The sequence below is a fragment of the Panthera onca genome, chromosome D1 (assembly GCF_046562875.1).
Source record: "Panthera onca isolate mPanOnc1 chromosome D1, mPanOnc1 haplotype 2, whole genome shotgun sequence".
Classification (NCBI taxonomy): domain Eukaryota; kingdom Metazoa; phylum Chordata; class Mammalia; order Carnivora; family Felidae; genus Panthera; species Panthera onca.
The window spans coordinates 57,805,404-57,826,410 of record NC_138348.1 but is presented as its reverse complement, the minus strand read 5'-3'; the positions used below and the strand labels follow the sequence as shown (position 1 = coordinate 57,826,410).

General features: G+C 36.5%; 1 protein-coding gene across 1 annotated transcript in view; it reads left to right on the top strand.

The window, feature by feature from the left end:
• The first annotated feature begins 3,020 nt into the window (after positions 1 to 3,020).
• Positions 3,021 to 21,007, top strand: part of PGM2L1 (phosphoglucomutase 2 like 1) — a 50,959-nt gene continuing 32,972 nt past the window's right edge. The window contains exon 1 of the mRNA XM_078433095.2: positions 3,021 to 3,797. Coding sequence (XP_078289221.1) covers positions 3,687 to 3,797 — 111 coding nt within the window. The 5' untranslated portion in view covers positions 3,021 to 3,686. The remainder of the gene's footprint in view (positions 3,798 to 21,007) is intronic.

Sequence of the window (21,007 nt, the reverse complement as noted above, 5' to 3'; positions counted from 1 at the left end):
TGCCAGATTTAGCAAATAAAAATACAGAACCCTGGGCAAATTCCCATAAAAAAGAACAAAATGTTGCCATTTGTAACAACATGGATGGAGCTGCAGAGTATTATGCTAAGCAAAGTAAGTCAGTCAGAGAAAGACAAATACCATATGATTTCACTCATACCTGGGATTTAAGAAACCAAACGAGCAAGGGGGGAAAAAAGAGACAGAGAGAGAGAGAGAGAGAGAGAGAGATTCTTAATTATAAAGAATAAACCCATGGTTACCAGAAGGGAAGTGGGTGCAGGGATGGGTTAAATGTGACAGGGATTAAGGAGTGCACTTGTGATGAGCCCTGGGTGATGTATGGAAGTGTTGAATCACTATGTTGTATACCTGAAACTAATATTACACTGTACGTTAGCTGAAATTTAAATAAAGACTTGAAAAAAAAGAACCCTGGGCAAATTCCAACAGAAATTAAAGCTTCTGAACTTTCTCTGACTACGAAAACTGTTATACCCCCTCTTCTGGACACACTTACACTATTCTTTGATTTGATAAGTTGTAGGTCTCTTTGGGTACCCCTCAATTCCTAAGCAATAAGCCAAAGATGCTGGGCAAGGTTTCTGGTAACCAGTGTATGTCATAATCTTGCTGATAAAATTGAGGGCTGGTTGATTCTGGTGTTGAATTAAAACTTGTATTTCTCCAGTCTTTTATACTTGTGTTATAGAATTCCATCTCTTAGAAGGTCTGTTGATTTAGTAGTGTTTCTCAGAATTGAATTAAAGAACTGTCTTATAAAAACCACTGCTTATCAAATTTAATATGCATATAAATCATCATTGGCGCCTGTTAAAATACAGATTTTGATTCAGCACAACTGGGATGGGGCCTGAAATTTTGTATTTCTTTTTTTTTTTTTTTTAACATTTATTTATTTTTGAGACACAGAGAGACAGAGAGAGACAGAGCATGAACGGGGGAGGGTCAGAGAGAGAGGGAGACACAGAATCTGAAACAGGCTCCAGGCTCTGAGCAGTCAGCACAGAGCCCGACGCGGGGCTCGAACTCACATACCGCGAGATCGTGACCTGAGCCGAAGTCAGACGCTTAACCGACTGAGCCACCCAGGCGCCCCTGAAATTTTGTATTTCTTAATGAGATTCCAGAGGACCCCAATTCACTGGTCCTCCTATCAAACTCTGTAGTCAGATCATGGCCATCTATGTCACAATCAATAGATATTTGTTAAATATGTGGGCACTTAGGCCCTATTCCAAAGCGCTGAATCAGAATCTCTAGGGCAGTGACCAGGAATACACTTTTTTTTTTTAGAGAGAGAGAGAGCATGAGGGGGAGAGGGGAAGGAGAGGGAGGAAGAGTAGAAGAGAGAGAGAGAGAGAGAGAGAGAGAGAGAGAGAGGGAGTGGGAGAGAATCCAAGCTCAGCATGGAGACTGACAGCATAGAGCCTGACATGGGGCCCAATCCCACGATTCTGGGATCATGATCTGAGCCACAATCAAGAGATGGATGTCCAACCAACTGAGCCACCCAGGTGCCCCAGAAATACACATTTTAAATGAATTCCTAGGGAGATTTGAGAACCAGTGATGTATGGGTTTGAAATGCCCTCTACCTTTTTCTCTACTTATTAATTTTTTGACCTTTAAAGCCCAGTGCTTCTCCCTCCTGCTGCTTGTTGCTTTTATTGACTACCTCAGACTCTGAATTCTTTAACAGTTGTCTGAAGGAAGCATTTTCTCACATACATCTGTCTTCCCAGACACATTTTATTTTTTGAAATAAACAGTTTTGTTATATACTTTCTTATGGCCTCAGCTCCTAGCATAATGCTTAGCATAGAGTAAATACTCAACATTTGTCATGGACAATAATGGTGACGATAGTAAACTATTAATTTCTTTTCAGGACACGTGGTTGTTTCCCAGGCCTTGTGTGATTAAAAGAACTTGCTAATTCCATAAAAGAAACACCCAACTGCTTAGCAGACTGTAAATCCCAACCATGGCACGTTATTTTTTAGGAATTGGCACTATGCTCTTTCTGTACCTTGGTAGCTTGGATTTTATTATGGTAAATGGCTTGTTAAAGGGAAGAAAGGAGTATTTTGAATTTTTTAGGTCTTTTATCTGTGAACCTTCAAGCACTCTAAAGCTATTTATTAAGTTCCTGTAGAGCCAGTAACTGTAAAATATTATTACACCCTCCTTACAAAAAAGCTGACTAGGGAAAGAGCTGTAAGATACTCGGCCAAAATCATAGAGCCATTGTAAGAAGGCCAAACCAAGAAACTGAGCGTCTGACAGGTAAGCCCTGCTCAGCATCTCTCAGTCCTCAAGTTGTGTGACTCTGCAAGGTGAGCGTTCCATAGCAGAGAGGCAAAATAAAAAATTGAGGATTATTTCAAAAATCTCATTTCCTCCTCCGTATGCCTATCGTCATTGCTCTTTACCTCTCTTTTGACACCTGAACATCGTTGCTTCTGTTATAGTTAAATGCTGACCCATCCTCCCTCCTTAACTTCTTTGTCTATTTTTTCAGTCATCTTGTTCTCCCTCCTACCCCACTGCAGCAACAGAACTACCAGCTGAAATGTGAGGTTGGCACCCTGGTTCCGTTACGAATTTTGCCTTTGAGAAACTCCCTTCACAGGCACAGGCAGTTTCCTCTTTGTTTGTAAATTAGGGCTAGATCACGCCCACCTACCTCACAAGATGGTTGAAGCGATAGAACATGACTGATAAACTGTAAAGCATTAAATGGATAACAGTGGTCCCCTTACTGCATCAGTCCTGGCTTAAAATAACTTCATTCTAAGGCCACACTGCGCAGCAAGGTAAGGGCAGGGCGCGTCCATAAGGAATAGCTTCGAGGCGGATCTTTTTCCTTTGAGGAAAGGGAGAGCGCGCAGCCGCTGGGAGTTGTAGTCTTTGCGGCGGTCTCTACAGATCTCCGGGAAAGAAGAGTACTACAACTCCCGTGAGGTCGTGCGGAAACAGGCCCGTGCATCCTCCCGCCAAGCGCGTACCCCAAGCTGAAGCTGGAGGGAGCAGGGGTCCTGCACGCGCGCCCGGGTCCCCGGAGCGAGCTCTGAAGCAGCGTGCTGGTAGCGGCCTTGGCAGCTGAGCGAGAAAAGGAGACGCGTGGGAGTGTGTGAGGACTGTTAACAAGGATAAGACGCGTGGCAAGAAGCAAATTAAAAAAAAAAAAAAAGGCCGCGCCACAACCCATCACACCCCAGCGGATCCTAACTTATGTTACTGCGAAGGCACCGGGATCGTACTCTCCCGCTGGTGCCTCACGCCCCAGGGACTTAAATAAGCTGGGGCGGGAAAGGGTGGGGCCAGTGGCGCGGGAGGCGGGGCATACAGCGGCGAGGGCGGCGGCGGCGGCCGAGACCCAGACATCGGGGACTGTTGTTGTTCTCTCGCCGCCGGACCGCCTCAGTCCGTTGGCCCAGAAAGAGACCCGGAGCTAGTCTGGTGGGGAGCGGGTGGCCGAATCCCCCGTCTTTCCTGCTTCCGCAAAGCTGCGGCAGGAGCTGGTTCAGACACCTTGCGGTTGGTCTCCGATGCCCTTCAGTGAGGAGGGGGCGTCAGAACCTTGGTGAGCGCATCTCAGCCCCACCCCCAACTCCGTGTCTTCGCCGGCCCCCAGGCCCTCACACCTCAGTCCGGCTGCCATGGCTGAAAACGCGGAGGGAGACCTGAACTCCAACCTGCTCCACGCCCCCTACCATACCGGTGATCCTCAGCTAGACACGGCCATCGGGCAGTGGCTCCGTTGGGATAAGGTGGGTACCTGTTCAGCCTTGCATCCTCCTGTCCTCCCGCACGCCCGCCCGCCCGCCCATGCACAGTCCGCCCTTTCCCGTCCGCACCCGGTGGTCAGCAGGCTGCTGAGAAGATGGTTCAGGCCACGGGGTGGGAGACAGCGGAGCCGGGCGTTGCCACCCACCTATGCCTGGGCCGCCTCCCCGGGACCATCTGAGCCGGGATACCTGTGGTCACTTCCTTTTGCAGTGCGCGGAATTGCAGCCTCCCTTTCTCACCCACAGCCCCGCCCTTCAAGTGCATGTCGTCTCTTTAAAAAAAAATTATTATCGATTATTTATTATTACTTTATCATCATCATGTCGTAAGTTCTACCCTTCATAGAACTATTTTCTTTCCTCTTTCTTCTCCTTTGACTTCCTTCTCTGCAAACCTGAAAGTGGTTTTTGGTACCCTTTTTAGGTGTCTCTAACCGCTCTCTGCTTTACTTCTGGTCTGGTGTGTTTCCACTTTCCGTCGCTAGGTAGTCGCTGGTGGTTTTTTCTATCACCTTTAGCTCTTGAAAAGGTAAGAATTCTCTTACCTCTTTATTCCCCTTGCCGGGAGTTATTTTCTGCAGTATCCTGTTCAAAGAATCATGTTTTCCAGCTTTCATATGATGCTCCTGATATGGAATTGTTTTTGCTTTACCCATTCCTTTTCCTCCTCTACTCCCCCCACCCCCTCCAAGTTGTTGGGGTGATTTCATCTTGTGCAGACATATGGGATGGATCTGTGAGAGCCAGAGTTAAAATGAAGCTCTCTCACTTGTAAAAGACGCCACTGGTGACTCCAGCAGAGGAAGATGATCCAAGCTTTTGCTTTGTCAAATGCATTAAATGCATTTGTTGAAGTAGCGAAGGCAGTGTATTTAAAATGGAATTCATAACACTGAATTAAGGAATTAGTATGGTAGTACATGAATTGTGTTGTACAAAAGAATTTCCTAAAGGATTCACTTTATGAAAAAGTTTTATTTTTACTTTGCTCAGTCATTCATGCATTTAGCAAAAATATGTATTGTGTATTGGGTAATGTTTTCAGAGCCTGTTAGGGCCAGGGAATGAATACTAGTGGTGAGGAAATAGAAAGGGTTCTGCCCTCAACACGCCTTCATTTAGCAGAAAAGACCACCAAATAAGCAATTACAATGAGTTAGTAACTGTTTCTTGGTCATGTGCATCTTAGACATTCTGTTCTTCCTCTAGAGTCTAAACCAGTGCTTCTCAAACCTTAAAGTGCTTACAGATCACCTGGGAATCTAAAATGCAAATTCCCGTTTGGTAGGCCTGGGGTAGGGTCTGAGATTCGGCCTCAAGAATGAGCTTCCAGGTGATACCATTGCTGCTAGTCTGTGGACCATACTTGGAGCGGGAAGAATCTCTAGTGTTCTGATTCAAATATCAAATTAAAGAAATAAGTCCCTTATTACAGAATTTGACCATAAAGATATATTTTTTAAATCAAGTGTGCAGAATTTGTGATATCCCATTAATTACTGTAAGGATGTGTAAAATGCAAATAACTTTAAAGCATAGCATAAGAGCTAAGGAGTAGCATACAATAAAATCAAATGTACTACAAACCAACTATATAATGTCTTCAGCAGGGAAACCTACCCAAATTACAAATGAATGATAACTGTATATGTTTAATATAGTTAATTGTTTTTGTTTAAAGCCATCTGCTTTCATTGGTATTTTCAGGAAATGAATGTGGTTGGGCACTTATGTGTCCCTAAAGAGAAAGGAAGACTCATGAAATTTGAAAACACTTGTAGAATTACAACACAATTTAATTTACTAGTAACTACTAAGTATGTCAAGGTTGTTTGACCCCAACAATAGGAATTTGTTTTTCATTGCCATGGATGAGATCTTTTGTTCTCTTTAGGTGCCAGTTTTGACTATACTTTTCCTAATGAGTCTCTTGATTGATTCCTTTTTAAAGATTGGCTGAATGAATCAATATGTATTAATTGTCTATGCCTGGATATTATTGGAATATACTGAAATATAAAAAGACTATAAAATGCATATACACCAAAAAAAGATAACATTAGGGTTGTATTGCTGGCAATTAAATGTTTTATAGGCGGTCCTTATTGGAACAAAAGTAAGAGTGACCTGTGGACTGGGATGATCAAAGGAGACTTTATAAAACCAGGATAAATATAAAAAGACTGAGGTGAGCCTTCACTGAAAATGGAAGAGAGGTTCTTAAATTATATTTAAAGTGCCCTCTCTATGTAAGATACTAGCTAAAAACTTGTGGGAGATACAAACATGAAATAGATGTGGATCATATCTTCAAGCAACATAGAAGGGAAAATAAAACTAAAGCTCGCAAAGGGAACAAGTAGTAAGTGCCTTTAACTGAGGAATAGATCCAAATAATTTAAATAATTATTTAATAAAAATAATAAATAATTACTTAACTGACTCCCCCCATAATGGGAAAGCATGCTTATAATTGGTAAACAAATGTGTATTTACTATAGACTGATAGTGTGGGTAACCTAGGCTATATCCCAGGGCACTGAAATTTAGAGTGCAGAAGTGTAAAATAATAGATCAAACTTACAGTTTTTATTACATTACACACTGACAGCATAAATAGTCTTTTAGAAGAGAAACTGAGTTTAATACCTGATTAATACCTGTTTAGTGAAAAAAAAAGGAACCCCTATCAAATATGGCTGATCCTCAATGACTCTGCTTGCCTAGATCAACAAAATTGCTAGTTTTATCTTCATGAAAAAAAGTGTTATTTGTGCTGAACTTTCAGAATTAGTTAGAATTTAGATTTCCCAACATAGGAAGACTATTCCAAGCAGAGATAGAAACTTTGTGTATGTAGAACATTTGTTTCAGCTGTAGTTTAGGGTACATAGAAATTATCAGAAAGGTATGTAGGGGCCATAGAAAAGCTTCAGTATGTGTTTATTGGCCTTGAATAAGTAAGAGTGTGGGTAAGTGTTAAAAGGAAAATAATACCACAAGACAGGGTTTTTACTGGAGCAGTTTGGGGTACTATGGGATGGCATTCTGTTGGTAAATTTACCATAGTCCAGGATCTGACCCTCAGTTTCTATGCTGTCAGACTAATTTGTTAGGCTGTGTTGTCTCAGGATGGATTCGCTATACTCGAAACTGAACCTGATGTCTGAATTCAGAATGCAGTTGTATTAATTTATGGTACAGATGTAAAATAAGTAGATTTGTCTGTAGTCAAGGTATTTTCTAGATGCACCATAAGGAAGTCAAAGATCATGAAATAAAATCACAAGGATTCAGATATATGCCTAAATGTTTAACAGCATTGGCCTGTAGTAAGTAAATGCATCCGTTTCTATGATGGGACTATCTTACCACTGGAACCCAAGTCCATGGATCAAGGTGTTCCTCTTCCAAGTAGTGCCCAGATGACTCTTCTATAGTGCTCACTCCCTTCTATGTGCTAGGGCTAACTAAAGCTCCCACTTTCTTCATACTTCTTTTGATGTTTTTTTTACATCCTATCAAATTACACACAAGTCTTGGCTGGCCTAGAAGCCAGGTTCTCTTTAACATGACAACTATCACCTGTTTCTAATTTACTTCAAACTTTAACTTTTTGAAAGCAGATATAGCCAAAGTATTGAGTAGTGCTCAAGTTTGGGTGTTTTAATGTGTGGGTGGGGAGTAGAACAGGACACAGGGCAGTGCTATTCACCCAGTTGGAGCAGCAACGGTTGTATATTGACAAAATGTGCAGGCACAGCTTGGCCAAGGCATTTTGAGAAATAGTGAGTAGAGTACTCTGGTCTCAAAATGTAGGTCTGTGTTGAGAAAGAATAGAATGTAAAGATGGGTTAGGTTAGGTTAGGTTAGGGTTATGAAATGCCTGAAAATAGAAATAAAAGACTTCAGTCTAAGCCAGTGATTTCCGGATACCTAGCAGTGAAACATTTGCAAGCAAAATATAGCCCAGTAAAATGGAGGTGAACGAATTCCCTTTTAATCATCATTGTGTGATGGAAAAGACACCCAAGAAGCACCTCTACAAAGGTGGTCTAGTCTAACTTCATGGTATAGAGATCTAAAGAAGTTGTGGAAGTTATCCAGTTTGGGTAGAGCCTGGACCAGAGGTTGGATCTGCCACTTAGTTCAATCCAGTTTTTATAGTAGTAGTTTAGGTTACTTTTTTTGGTTCACATTTTCCTAATACTTAATTTGGTCCTTAAGCAATGAAGAGTACAGAATACATGTGGCTTTATTAATTTTGGGAAATATTAACACTACTACTTGAATTTATTTGTAATGTTTCAAACGTTGGAAAATGATCTAAATCTCATTTGATACAGCAGCCTTGCATGGCAGGCAAGCTAGATAGTAGTTTTCCCCATTTTTACAAGTAAAGAAAGTTTCAGAAAAGGTAAATGACTTACTCAAGGATGTATGGCTTTTAAGCAGTGGAGTTGAGACTAGAATTTAGATCATTTGACTTTTACTCTAATTTTCTTATCACTGTACTAGATTCTATAACCTGAATATTTAGTAAATGTTAGTGACATCATACACCAGGTTTCAAGGACTTCATTAAAACCATTTTATTGGCCTTTGTAAAACCTGAGTAGGATGTAATTGCAGAATAAATGTCATGGAATTTTTTTAAAGAGCTGAATTTGCGGCTCAAGAGTTGCTTTGGTCTCCTTGGCAACAACATTCTCCCTCTGTCTGAGAAATTTAGTACAGATAAATGAAGGTTTGAATTTATTTTCCTTCTTAGAAATGAAATTCATTTTTTCTTTTTCTTTTCAAATTTCTTACATTTTCCCCTCAGTTTCTACCATTTCATATTCACTTCATTTGTATTTATTTCAAAGAAATACATGCTTATGATAAAAAAAAAATACAAAAGGGAATATAATAAAAAACAATGTTCCTAACTGCTTCTTCTCATTTTCAATTTGCTCCTTAGAAACCATTTTTAGCTACTTGTTTTTAGTTATTCTCATGGTTACCATCAAATGACTAAACAATATACTAGTATCACTAGTCCTTGGTTTATTTTATATGTTACTTGGCAAATATATGCTGTAAAAAATCAGAGCTAACTTACATTATTCTCTACCTCTCCTAAATTTCAATAGTTATGTTGTAGTTATTCTCGTAAGTTTAAATAATGTAATTAGTGCTAACAGTCTGCAGAACAATAAGCCCAATCCACAAATCCAGAGCTCCTAATTGCCCATTTTATTTAAGAGGAGACTAGTTGAGGTGCCTGAGTGGCTCAGTCCGTTAAGCTTCTGACTTCAGCTCAGTGCTCAGGTCATGATCTCACCCTCGGTTTGAGCTCCTGAGATCCAGCCGAGCGTTGCGCTCTCTGCTGTCAGTGCAGAGCCCACTTCAGATCTTCTGTCTCCCTCTCTCTCTGCCCCACCCTTTCAAAAATAATAAACAACAACAACAAGGGAGACTGGCAGATAACATACATTTACAAAAATGGAGAAAACCCATACCATTTTCACAGAATAATTTATGGATATCAATGACTGACCAAGGATCAAGTTACATAAACCAAGCAACATTAAAAGCAAGAAAAACAAAGCAATGGCTCCAGAGGGGGGGGAAAAATGAGGTTAATGAAGTACATAGAATTTTAAATTTTTTTTAAGTTAAATTTAAAAAGAGAATTCCATCAAATGAGGAAAGCTGCTATGAGAAAGGCATCGAAAATAGGAACGAGCTCTTAGAAGTTAAGAGAAAAATAAATGACTATCCGTCTACCTTTTGCCAAATGCAATAGAAAATATAAAAGCTTAAGCTGAGGAAACCTACAGCAAAAGGAAGTAGGAAATATAAGGGAAGTTGACATGGAGGAACTACCCCAATGTAAAGAAATCTCAGATGACCGTAGTGCCCTAGATCCACATTGGGCTTCAAGAAATGTGTCTTTAAAAAGAGTGCAACATCTATGCATAAATAGTAAAAATCTGGAAGATATTAATGATATGGTGAAGATGATATGTTTTTCTGGCAACATTTAAACAAATTGTTTTTAATGTTTATTTATTATTGAGAGACAGAGACGGAGCAAGAGCAGGGGAGGCCGAGAGACGGGGACACACAAAATCTGAAGCAGGCTTCAGGCTCCAAGCTGTCAGCACAGAGCCCATTGTAGGGCTTGAACTCATGTGCCATGAGATCATGACCTGAGCCAAAGTCAGATGCGCTTAACTGACTGAGCCACCCAGGCACCACCACCCTGGCAACAACATTTAAAAAAGAAAAGCAATTATCCAGGGGTTGGTAGAGAGGAAGGGAGGGGAGGAGGAAGGAAGGAAGACCTGAGTAAGCAAGTTATGGTTTGAACATGAAACCAAAACAGGTCATGATTTTGAACAACTAATTGATAGAGCTTAAGAAAAAAAATCGTTTTGATCTCAATACCTTCAGGAGGTATAGGTAGGTCTGAACAGAAGCAAATTTTATCCACACCCACTACATAGATCCACAATGAACAATATTTAGATGATCTTAACCTTGTGCTTACATATTATTTTCAATTTTGAGGATCAACAAGACGAAACACAAGATTTAATTATTTTTTTATTGTGAAAAAGTACATAACATAAAATTTACAGTCTTACGCATTTTTAAGTGTACAGTTCAGTAGTGTTAATTATATTCACATTGTTGTGAAATGGATCTCTAGAACTTTTTCATCTTGCAAATGTGAAACTGCACCCATTATATAAGTCCTCTTTGACCCTCCTCCCAGCCCCTGCTAATAACTATGTTCTATCCTGTTTCTATGAATTTGACTACTTTGGATGTCTCATATAAAGAGAATCATACAGTATTTGTCTTTTTATGGCTGGTTTATTTCACTTAGCATAATATCTTTAAGGTTCATCATGTTGTAGCATGTGACAGGATTTCCTTCTTTAAGTCTGAGTAATATGATACACCACATTTTTTTTATCCATTCATCCATCCATGGACATTTGGGTTGCATCCACCCTTGGCTGTTGTGAATAGTGCTGCTGTGAGCACGGATATGCAAATATCTCGTCAAGACCCTGCTTTCAGTTCTTTTGTCCTCATACCCAAAAGTGGGATTGCTGGAACAAAATGTAGATGTTATCAGCATAAATAGGGTTTTGGCTTATTGTATTTCATTTCATGCTTCTTTCTGTCTTTCAGAAATATGTTGAAATCTCATCTACTCCTCAGTACCCATTGACCCCTTCTCCAGTTCTTTTTGCATTATGGATTTAGTTATTTTATACCTTTATTGTCATGTAAAAAATTCTCAGGAGGAAGAAGAGACAAGTGCTTGAGGTTTCCATCTTCAACTAAAACTCTCTATTCTTTTTTTTTTTTTTTTCAAATTAAAAATGTACTTAAAACTGGAAGCAACCCAGATGTCTTCAGTAGGTGATGGGTAAACAAATTTTAGTATATCCTATTTATTTATTTATTTTGGGAGAGAGAGTGCTCGTGTGTGCATACACATGCATGTGGGGAAAGGGCAGAGAGAGAGAGAAAGAGAGAGAGAATCCCAAGCAGGCTCCACTTGTTAGTGTAGAGCCTGATTCAGGGCTCAACTTCATGAACTATGAGATTGTGAGCTGAGCTGAAATCAAAAGTGGGATGTTTAACCGACTGAGCCACCCAGGCGCTCCAATTCATTGATGTTTTAAAAATGAGTTATCAAGCCACAAAAGAAATGAGCCATCAAGAGACAAAAACACAGTTGAGAAACTTTAAATACATACTACCCAGTGAAAGAAGCCATTCTGAAAAAGTTACATACTGTCTGATGCCCACTATATGTCATTTTGAAAACAGGTAATTTTTGAAAAATGACTGGTTATCAGGGGAAAGGAAGGAGTATATGGAGCACAAGGGATTTTTAGATCAGTGAAGCTATTCTATATGATACTTTAATGGTGGATATATGGCATTATGTATTTGTCAAAAGCCGTATGTAAACTGTGGACTTTAGTTCATAATATTGGATCAAGGGCACCTGGCTGGCTCAGTCAGTGGAGCATGGAACTCTTGATCTTGGGGTTGTGAGCTCGAGCCCTATGTTAGGTGTAGAGATTACTTAAAAATATTAAAAATTCTTTGAAAAAAAATGGATCAGTATTGGATCAACTACAGCAAATGTACTGCACTAATACAAGATGTTAACAACATGGAAAACTGGGCTAGGGCATTTATGGGAACTCTGTGTACTATCTGCTCAATTTTCTGTAAACCTTAAACTGTTCTAAAAAGTAAAGTCTAGGGGCACCTGGCTGGCTCAGTGAGTAGCATGTGACTCTTGATCTCAGGATGATAAGTTCGAGCCCCATGTTGAGAGTAGAGTTTAAATAATTTTTAAGTTGAAAAAAAAGTAAAGTCTATGCATTAAAAAAAAAATATATATATATATATATATATATATGTGTGTGTGTGTGTGTGTGTGTATATATATGTATGTATATATTTGAAAGAAAGGATTTATATTTGAAAGCACCTCCTTCTTTCCCACCTGAAAATTTTAAAATAGGCAGACTGGCTTTTTCTGCCTTTTATTTGGGGGTCTTCTTTGCCCTATTTTTTCTTTCATAAAGGATTTTTGTTTAGTTCCTTCAAGTTTTCCACAAGGCCATTAGAAAGCCTATGTGGATATATCTTTGATCTAGAAGTATTTCCTTATCTCTTTCTTTCCTCCTATTTGAAAAATCTGAGAGAGCCTGGAGAACCTAATGAAAAGGAATTTGTCTTCATTTGGTTCTTCCAGATTTTACTTGTAAGATACACTGAACTAGCCAAAGAATGTAAGTATTATATTTCATCATCTTAGATTTTCATGGTTACTCCCTGGATTATCTAAATCAGGGTTCTTTCATCCTCTTAGACAGCTTGTTTAATTGTTTTTACATATTTTATATGTCCTGTTTTTTAGAAATATTTTCCCCCAAAACAAAAGGTTTAGTAATTTAGTGCAGATTTTACTAAAATATTTTTTCATGAGTCACTTTATCTATACGTGACTGCTAATTAGCACTAAGGCTACTGCCCTCTGGTGTTGGGAGTGAATGGAGAAAATAATGCTGGTGGAAAATAGACAGGTAGGTACTATATCTAATCCTGCATGGGATATTTTATACCAGATAATTTAATGAGCACTGAACCTTACCCAAAAAAACCATGGCATAGCCCAATCTAATGCCCAAAAGAATATGAAAATTGAAAAAAAAATATTAAAATTATAATATAAATGAAAAATCCTCTGCTTCTCAGATACATAGACCTTTTAGCTTTCAACTCATTAGAAAATCTCTTTAATGTAAATAGTGACTTTATTTTGTGGTTTATGCTTCAGAATTTTTCTCATCTTATTTGCCCTCTGAAATACTTCATTATTTATACAGGTAAATATTAGAAAAAACCTAAATGCACACCAAAGGGGAAAGAGTAAACAAATTGGAACACTGCAACAGCTGAATAGAATAGGTCTGGGATGAATGGATAAAAAAGTTATGGTATATATTCACCATGGAATATTATTCAGCCATAAAAAACGAGAAAATCCTACTATTTGTGATAAAATGAATGGAACTTGAAGACATTATGCTAAGAGAAATAAGTCGGACAAGAAAGGCAGACACTATGTTCTCACTTACATGTTGAATTTAAAAAGACCCAAAAAACCAAAAGACACACGAAACTCACAGATCAGTTTTGTGGTTACCTTATTGGGGGGAGGGTATAGAATTGGAGGAAGGTGGTCAAAGGGTACAAATTTCTGGTTATAAGGTAAGTAAGTACAGAGATGTAATGGACAATTTTATTATAGTTCACACTGCTGTATGATATATGGGAAAAGTTGTTAAGAAAGTAGATCCTAGGAGTTTTCATCACAGAGAAATTTTTCCTTTTATTGTATCTATATAAGATGATGGATGTTAACTAAACCTATCATGTAATGTTTTCACAATACCTTCAACCACATGAAGGTTTGGGGCAACAACACGCCATGTAGTCAAAAATCTACATATAACTTTTGATTCCCCAAAAACTTCATAACCTACTGTTAACAGAAGCCTTACTGATAATATAGTCAATTAACACAGATTTGTATGTTATATGTATTATAGACTGTATCCATACAATAAAGTAAGCTAGACATTTTCTTTTGAAAATGTTAAAATCATAAGAAAGAGAAAATACATTTACATTATTGTACTGACTTTATCAAAAAAATCTGCATATAAGTAGACCTTCTCACTTCAAACTCGTGTTCTTACAGGGTCAATTGTATGTGTAAATTAAACCATCATGCTGTACACCTTAAACTTAGTGATGTCAATTATTTCTCAGTAAAAGAGGAACAAAACAAAACAAAAGTAGATCTGTATGTATTGAAAGAAACTCCAAGATACATTAAGTGAAATAAGCAAGTTATAGAACATCATATGCAATTTGATAGCATCTATATAAAATAAAGAGAGAAAGCTAAACTACATTTCTGTGCATATATAGATGCCAGTAAAGGTCTAGAAGGATACATCACAATAGTACTTGCTCCCCCACAGGAGTGGTCTGGGACTAAAGGTAATAGTCAAAATGTCTGTAGCTTTATCTGTATTATTATTATTTTAAACTAGGAAAATACATAGTTACAATTAATAATATTTAAAATACAAATAAAGAACAATTAATGGTCAACTTGTGGGGCTGCTTTTTAAGAGCGATAGGAATTCAAAGTCAGGAAGACTATGTAAGAAGTAGAATTTGACCTGGGCCTGAAAGGAAAAATAGGATAGGAATAGATGATGAATAGGGGGACAGAAAATTTAAGGTGGGAGAAATAGAAGAATAAAATGGAAAATGAAACTGATCAGGAAAGTGAAACTGCACAGCGTGCAAGAACAATGAAGATTTTTTTTTTAAACTCAAGTGTAGTGTATGTGTTAGACTGCTGTGGCAATTTAGGCTACACAAAGGAAAAAGGATATCTAGTGTTTATCGAGTGATCATGTGCCAGCTGTGTTAATTAATAGATGCTTTCATGTAAAAAAAAAATCTCTTTTAATCCTTCAAGGATTGTTTGAGGTAGTTGTTATTCTCGTTTTTAACCTATATACAAACTTGGGCTCAGAGAAATGAAGAGAGTATTTGAATCCAAAAAGGTTTTGAATTCCTCTGCCCTTTGGGATCTGATTCCCACCCTTCCTGACCTTTATTTATATTTGAGGTAACTGGAATTGGACTCTATTGTTGGTTCTTGGGTGATTAATCTGGCAGTATGTAATTAGGATGAGATGGGTTGGAGATGGAGACTCAGAATTATGGATAACAAAGTTTTACATTTGGATGATTACAGAGCCTTCCAAGAAAACTAAAGAAGTAATGAGCCCTTTTAACAATTGTCCTATCCTTTTTAAAAACACAGAGACTGAGAGGCGCCTGGGTGGCTCAGTTGGTTAAGCGTCCAACTTCAGCTCAGGTCATGATCTCATGGTTTGTGGGTTTGAGCCCTGTGTTGGGCTCTGTGCTGACAGCTCAGAGCCTGGAGCCTGCTTCAGATTCTGTGTCTCCCTCTCTCTCTGCCCCTCCCCTGATCATGCTCTGTCTCTCTCTGTCTCAAAAATAAATAAAACATTAAAAAAATTTTTTTAACACAGAAAATGATAAACAGCTTCTATTTCGTTACAATATTTTGCCAAGTTTGAATCAGAACTCCTTTTTAAAAAATTAAGCTACAGGTTCAGTTTAAATTCCCATATCTACTTTACATTCTCCTCCATCCTTTCCTCCAAGTAACCAAGGCATATCTAGGAATACTAGAGTTTTGTCTAAATTTCCTGTTTGTTTGAAAAATAGTTTTGTTTTTCATTTAGTCAAGTAAAGATAACCCTGAAAGTTAAACAACTCCTTTAAAAAAAATCACGTAGTGAAAAATATCTCAATGCCTGAAAACACTCGAATCAAAATTGAAGTATTATATTTTTTATAATATATACTTAATATATAACTTTTGAAAATGTGGACCCTGTTAACTTATCCCTAAATAGTAGCAGAAGCTATAGGGCAAGTCAACAATAAAATAACATCAAATACAGCCTAAGATGTTCTTTCTCTAAGTAGAAATGTCATATTTTACAAAGATAGTAAGTTTCATGTGTGGTTTCTGTAAAGTTAGATTCGTAACAACATAGATTTAATGACTTAATTGTTCTCCCCAACATCAAGGAACTTTTACATAATTATCAGGAAAAACTTAACAGTAAGAGAGCTGATATTATGCAACAGTACAATTCACACCCGTGAATTTGTTTTTGTAATTTGTATGTCTTAAAAAAAAACTCTGCTTCAAAAGAGAATTCAAGTATCTTTCAAGTATAATTTTTTTAACATTAAACTATATTTCTCAAATGTTTTTTAAAGGGAATTGACAAAAGCACCCTAATATTGTTTGTCATTAATTCATGCATTATAAGGTAAAACCCTGTGTGCATCTGGATTTATGTGTATTTCTTCTACTTTAGTCTCAGCTTTAGAGTTTTTCTATATGGTTTGTTTTTTAGGTATAATTTACATTTACAAAATTGACAGTAAATTTAATTCTTTTAAGTGTTCTACTTAATGAATTTTGAAGAGTGTATACAGTTGGAAAACCAGCATCACAATCAAAGAGCATTTCGATCACTGCAGAAAGTTCCCTTGTGCCCTTTTGTAGTGAATCCCCTTGCTCCAGCCCCTGTCAACCACTCATCTAATTTGTCCTGTAGTTGTTGTTAATTGAGATATAATTCACATAATGTGAAATAACATTCACCATTTTAGAATGTATATAATTCAGTGGGTTTTAGTATGTTCAAAAGATTGTTCAGTTGTCACCAGTATCTAATTTTTTTTAATGTTTATTTATTTTTGAGAGAGAGAGTGGGGCAGGGGGAGGAGCGAGGAGCAGAGGGAGAGGGAGACACAGAATCCAAAGCAAGCTCCAGGCTCCGAGCTATCAGCACGGAACCCAATGTGAGGCTCAAACCCACAAACCATGGGATCATGACCTGAGCTGAAGTTGGATGCTTAACTGTCTGAGCCACCCAGGTGCCCCACCACTATCTAATTCCCAAACATTTTAATTATCCCAGAAAGAAACCCGGTATCCATTAGTGGTCATTGCCCATTCCTCCATTCCCCCCCCACCCCCCCCAGCTCCTGACAACCATTCATCTGTCTAGATTTTCCTATTCTGGACCTTTCATATAAATGGAACCATACTATTGTTTGTGGCCTTTTGTGTCTGCCTTCTTTTACTTAGCACATTTCAGATTTCATCCATGTTGTATCATGAATCAATTGGCTATTTATATATTTTCTTTAGTGAATCCTTTGTCCCTCTTTAAATTGGGTTGTCTTATTGTTGACTTGTAATAGTTCTTTATTGTTCCTGTAGTTTGCTTTTATAAAAATCATACAATACATAGGCTTTTTGTGTCTAGCTTCCTTCAGTTAACATAATACTTGTGAGATTTATCCATTTTGTTTTCTATACCAGCAGTTTGTTCCTTTTTATTGCTGAATGTTATTCTATTTTATGGATGTACAATAATTTGTTTATTCATTCACCTGTTGATGGACAACAGGCTTTAACTCTTCAGAGTAAATCTACCTTTGAAATTCATTTATAGGTCTTTGTGTGAACATGTTTCATTTCTCTTGGGTAGATTCCTAGTGGAATTACTATTCAGCATTTACTGAGAAATTTTAAAATAGCTATTGGGTGTTGAGTTTTTTCAAATGCTTCCTTTGCATCTACCAAGATGATATTTTTTCTGTTGTTTTTTAAACTGAGACTTTATTTTTTAAGATCAGTTTCAGTCAAGAAAAGTATGTGTCAGAATACCTAGAGAAAAATAGCAAACATTTGAAATGTTTTATTTTGACTGTCTTTATGAGAAATATTTTTTGTTTAAAGCATAACAGACTTAAGTATGACTATATTATTGAACACATGTGTGTGTTTTGTTAGAAAAACAATCCAGAAGTTAAAAAAAAAAAGACTATATATATATATATATATATATATATATATATATGTTTTGAAATGAATTAATCAACATTTTTATCTTTCACACGAATTTTGGCATGTTTAGTATTATACTTAAATAATAATATGTTATATTTAATGTCTTATTTTCTGCTTTTTGAGTAGTTAGAATCTTTATTTCCTGGATATGATTTTTATATTCATTAAATGGTCTCAAGCTTTATTAAGCCAATTATTATTAATGAAATCTCATTTTATATGACAAGAATAGTCATTCAAATTTGTTATCTAAGCCAACTTATGCTAATTTCTACAATGTTTTTAAAGATGGAGAAATTATTTTACTTATATGTGGAATCTGAAAGACAAAACAAATGAACAAACGAAACCCAGGAATAGACTTATAAATACAGAGAACAAACCAGATGGTTGCCAGAGAGTAGAGAGGTGGGAACATGTACAAAACAGGTAAAAGGGATTAAGAAATACAAACTTCCAGTTATAAAATACATAAGTCACGGAGATGAAGAGTACAACATAGGGAATATAGTCAATAATATTGTATTAACATTGTATAGTGACAGATGGTATAACTACACTTATGGTGGTGAGTGAGCATTGTGTAATCTATAGAATTATCAAATCACTATGTTTTAAAACAAATACAACTTTATATGTCAACTATACTTAAATACAAAAAAAAATTTAAGATGGAGAAATTAAATTTAGAATTACACAAAGACTCTTAGATGGGAAAAAATTATTGGTTAGCAAGAGCATATTTTGGACTCTGAGGAAGCATCTGGTTTGGAAAACATGTTCTGCTTCAGGTCTCTAGATTTGGATCTTCAAGCTGGTTGACCCTTAGAAGTAAATGTCAGTTACATTTACCCTTCAGGTTTTCAGATGGCAGTTTCCTATTTTAACTTCTGTTGAGAAATAAACTTAAATATTTTTTTTTCTGTAGTTCTATAAAACTGGTATTTGTTGTTTAGGCACTAGCCTCTGTCAGTAACATTTTAAAATGTTATTTACAAGCTTTGCAATTTTAGATATATTTGAGCCACTAAGAAGTCAATTTTGCATATTACCTCACCTTTAGATATATAACAATATTAGGATTTTGATTGCAAAAAATATATATTTAATATAATAATATTAATAGAGTAGATTCAAGTTGTATACAAATTATACAATTATTAGGTTTATAAAAGAAGGAGGAAAGAAGATTTATAGGTGAATTCTTCATTGACAAACTTGATTTGTTTTATATGATGATTAATCAGTTTTTTATGTACTTTTATATACATTTATATTTATTATATATAATAATATAGAAGCCCCCTAATTATGAACAGAATAGGTTCAGAAAAGCTTGGGTGAATCCAGAGTAATCCTTCATAAATGAATACTAATACTTCCGTTTCATGGCAGGTAGAGTTGGAATGATTTTGGTCTGGTATATACCTTTATTCACATCTATGAAAGTTTGTAAGAGGTTTGTTAAAGGAGGTACTTCTCTTTATATATATAAAGTGCTGCTTTTTTTTTTTTTTTTTTTTAAATCAGTTCTTTCATGTTTTCTTTGAATTTGGGCCTTAAGGACCTACGCTATGGAAAAAACACAACTCCACAGAGTATTATGTAAGAAGACACTTTCTTTTCTTCATTTCAGCCATATAAAGTTGCAGCACTCCATAGGATTAGAACCTAAAGGAAAATTTTGGGTAAACAGGTAACCTTTGAAAATAATGCATGGTTTTAATTCTGTATTCTTTAGCTTACTGATTTCCTACTAAACAATCAGCTTCCTTCCTGATGAAGTATAGAAAATGCTAGTAGTCACTAAAATCTTTTTGGATTTTCTGCAGGATTACTTTTTTGGGGCACTAAAATTATTAGGATTCTAAAATACACTAGTTAAGAGCAACTTTAGTTCAGATTGAATGCATTTACTTTCCAAAAGGAATGTACATTTCCAGAAGGTATGTAAATCAAATAACTTCTCTGCAGACTTACAGTATAATTTTTAGAGCTTTCTTTACTGTTGGCATCACTTGAACCATTTTTTTCTTTTTTTGCTGATTAGCCTGCTCCTATCCTTAAGTAATGAACGCATTGTAAATAAGAGCACATTTAGAAAGCAAACAATAATTTGTATTTGAGAAAGCTCCAACATTTGTTTAATTAATAACCTTCTGTGAGTGACAAAAAAGCAATTTGTGAGGTAAAAAGTATCCATGGAGACCCACAATAGTAGTTTTTCTCAGCCATCAGAGAGAGAGATTTATTTAGTTTTTACCATAAAATAAGTAAAATATAAAATATCCAAACAGTACTAAGGCTGTACAATAAAGTCACTTTTCTGCCTCAGACCTTATGCCTGGTTTCCCCATCAGAGATAATCACTAGTTTTAGTGTCTTATATTAGCATGGAGTATTTCTGGAATGATGTAAGTATACATATACTTCTTTTTATACAAATTAAAACACATTATGTATGCTTCTGCTTTTCATTTAATGTATCTGAGTTTTATGTGGAAAAGAGTTTTAAAAATAATTTGTAGTTCTTTAGAATCTTCATAATATGATAGCTTATAAAAATCATAGTTGTTTGAATATTTTAACAACAAAATAGAAATGTAATTTCATCCTCATGGAAAATGTATGATAATCATGGCTACATAGATTGCCCTTTAGGTGTATTTTTAAACATTTTAACATCAACATCTAATTTAATGTAGTTATGAAATAGTGGAGAAATCTGCATTTAAAGTAGATTTCATTTGCCTGTCGCCATAATCACTTAGCACTTTTTACCATAAAAATATACGTCTGTCCAATGCATCGTGATTCTTTATCCATTTTTATTTTTCTCTAATTTACAGTCTTTTTCAGAAACAGGAATTAGGTTAGGACTGGTTGTAATGTTTATAACAGAGAATGGAATTTTTAGGCCCTACTCTAGTAGCTGTGCAGTTAAACATTAGGAAGTACTCAGTAACCTAATAATATTCATGTCTGGTGGGTCATTTTTGTATCTTATGTAGCTATAATTAAAAGGAATCATATTTGGCTTTATAGTTGGAGTTCATTATTATTAGGAACATTATTAACCTGCTCTGCATAATTATTTTGTTGTTGTGAG